The sequence below is a fragment of the Ipomoea nil genome, unplaced genomic scaffold (genome assembly GCF_001879475.1).
Source record: "Ipomoea nil cultivar Tokyo-kokei standard unplaced genomic scaffold, Asagao_1.1 scaffold3414, whole genome shotgun sequence".
NCBI lineage: Eukaryota > Viridiplantae > Streptophyta > Magnoliopsida > Solanales > Convolvulaceae > Ipomoea > Ipomoea nil.
In genome coordinates, this window is record NW_017619842.1 from 702 (window position 1) to 2,789 (window position 2,088).

General features: G+C 67.1%; 1 protein-coding gene across 1 annotated transcript; it reads right to left on the bottom strand.

Moving 5' to 3' along the window:
* Positions 1 to 469: 469 nt before the first annotated feature.
* LOC109171311 (ribosome-binding protein 1-like) lies at positions 470 to 1,998 on the bottom strand (the record flags this gene model as incomplete). The annotated part of the gene is made up of 1 exon (XM_019320387.1): positions 470 to 1,998. A coding segment is annotated over one exon (1,529 nt), but the record flags the coding sequence as incomplete, so codon positions are not given.
* Between the last annotated feature and the right edge of the window lie 90 nt (positions 1,999 to 2,088).

The window sequence follows — 2,088 nt, forward strand, 5'->3', positions numbered from 1 at the left end:
CCCCTCGCGTCGGCTCTCGTTTCCTTCGCTTCCCGCCCGCGTCCCCGCCCCTCCCTCTCCGGTTGCCGCCCGTCCGCTTGCTTCGCGTCCCCGCCTCCCTTTGCTCGTCGCGTCCCCGCCTCGCCCCTCCTTGCGTCCCCCCTTCGCCCTCCGGTTTCTTCCCCCCGTGTCCCGCCCCCTTCCGCCTTTTCTTGCCTTCCCGCCTGCTTCCCCCTGCTCTGGCTGTGCCCTCTTTCTCGGTCTCGGGCCGCCTTGTCCTCTCCCTCCCCTGGGCCCCGCGTCCTCCCCCTCCTCTCGCCCCCCGTCCCTCGCGTTTTCTTTCGCCCGGCTTTCCGGCCTCCTTTCTCCCTCCCCCTCGTGTTTTCTCTTTTCTGCCCCCCCTTTCCCTTCCTGCTGCCCCCCCTCCTCGGGCTGCTTTGGGCCTCCTTTCCTCCCCCCCTCCGCCCTTCCCCCCTTCTCCCCGCCTTGCCTTCTTCTTCCTCTTTTGCCCCTGGGCTTGCCTTGGCTTTCCCCCCTCTTTGCCCTCCCCCCTGCCGCGTTGTCTTCCTTGTTTGGCCTTGGGCCTTGTGCTTGGCCCCCTTGGTCCTCTTGCTGGCTCTTCCTTCTGTTGGGCCGCCTCCTCCTCCCCTTCTTGCCCCTGCTTCGCCCTCGCCTCTTGTCCGCCTTGTCTTCGCTCCCTGCTCTCCCTTGCCCTTGGCCCCTCTCCTCTTTCCTCTCTCGCCTGGCCTTCTTCTTGGCCTTCTTGTTTCTTCCCCCCCTGCTGTTTTCCGGCTGTCGTTCTGGGCCTTGTGCTGCGCCCCCTCTTTCCCCTTCTTGGCTTCCCTGTGTCCTGGTTCTTCTTCTTCCCCCTTCTTGCCCCGGCTTCGTCCTCGCCTCCCCTCTTCCGTGCCCGCCCCCGTCGCCCGCTCCCTTTCTGTTTTCTCCCGCTCCTGGCCCTTTTTCTTGGGCTGCTTGCCCCGCGTCGCTCCCCTCCTCCTCCTCCCCTCCCCCCGTCCGGCCTTCCGTCTCCTGCCCCCTCCTGCCTTTCCCCCTTCTGGCTGGTCTCCTTCCCCCCCCTGCGCCCTCTTCCCTTTCGGCCCTCTTGTTTGCCTTGTCCCCCGCCCCCCTCTTTCCTCCTCGCGCTTCCGGCTCCCCCGCCCCTCCCTGGCCTCTCCCGTCCTGCTTTCGCTGCCTTGTGGTGGTCCGTCGCCCCCTTCTGCCCCTCCGCTTCTCCCTCTTTTTTCTTCTTTGGCCCCTGCCCCTCTCCCTGCCCCCCTCCTCCCTCTTTGGCCCCCCCTTCCCTTCTGTGCTCCCCTTCCCCTTGCCCCCCGCCCCCGTGCCCTCCCCTTGCCTTTGCCCCCCCCCTTGCGCCCGTCGTCTTTCCCTCCGCCGTTTTCCCCTGTGCCTTCTCCCTTCCCCGTGCTTCCTTCTCTCTCTCCCTCCCGTTTTCGTCCCCTCCCCCTTCCGGCCTCTTGGCTGTCTGGCGGCCCCCCCTTTCTCCCCCTCTCGCCGTCCGGCCTTCCTCGCCCCTGGCCCCCCTCTCGCGCCTTTTCCTGCCTGCTTTTGCCCTCCCCGTGCGTCCCCGTGCCTCCCCTTCTTTTCTCTTGCTTCCTCTCCTTTTTCGTTCCCCGCGCGGTTGCCCTTTGCCCCCTGGGCTGGTCCTTTCCCCTGTCTCCCTGCTTGTGGTCCCTTTGTTTGGCTCCCCCTGCGTTCGCGGCTTGGCGTGGTGCTTGCCCTTCCCCCCTGGCGGTTCCCCTTTTCTCTCTTTGCTTTCTTCTTTCTTTGCGGCTGGTTTGCGCGCTTGCCTCCCTGTCCCTTGCCTTTCTTCTCCTTGTTTCGGCTCCCCCGCGCCCGCCCTCTGTCCTCCCTTCCTGTGCCCCCCTCCGTGTTCCTCCTTCCCTCCCCTTCTTTTTCTGTCCCCTTGCCCTGGTCTCCCTCCCCCGCTCTGCGCCGCCTGCCTTGGGCTCTTCTCCCCCCGCTTTCCTCCGCGTCCCTGTTCCTCGCTCCCGGCCTCCGCCCCTGTTTGGTTCCTCTCGCTTCTCCTCCTCCGTTCCCCCTTGCCCCCCTCCGGCCTGCTCGCCCCCCGGTCCCTGCCGCCCTTTCCCCCTC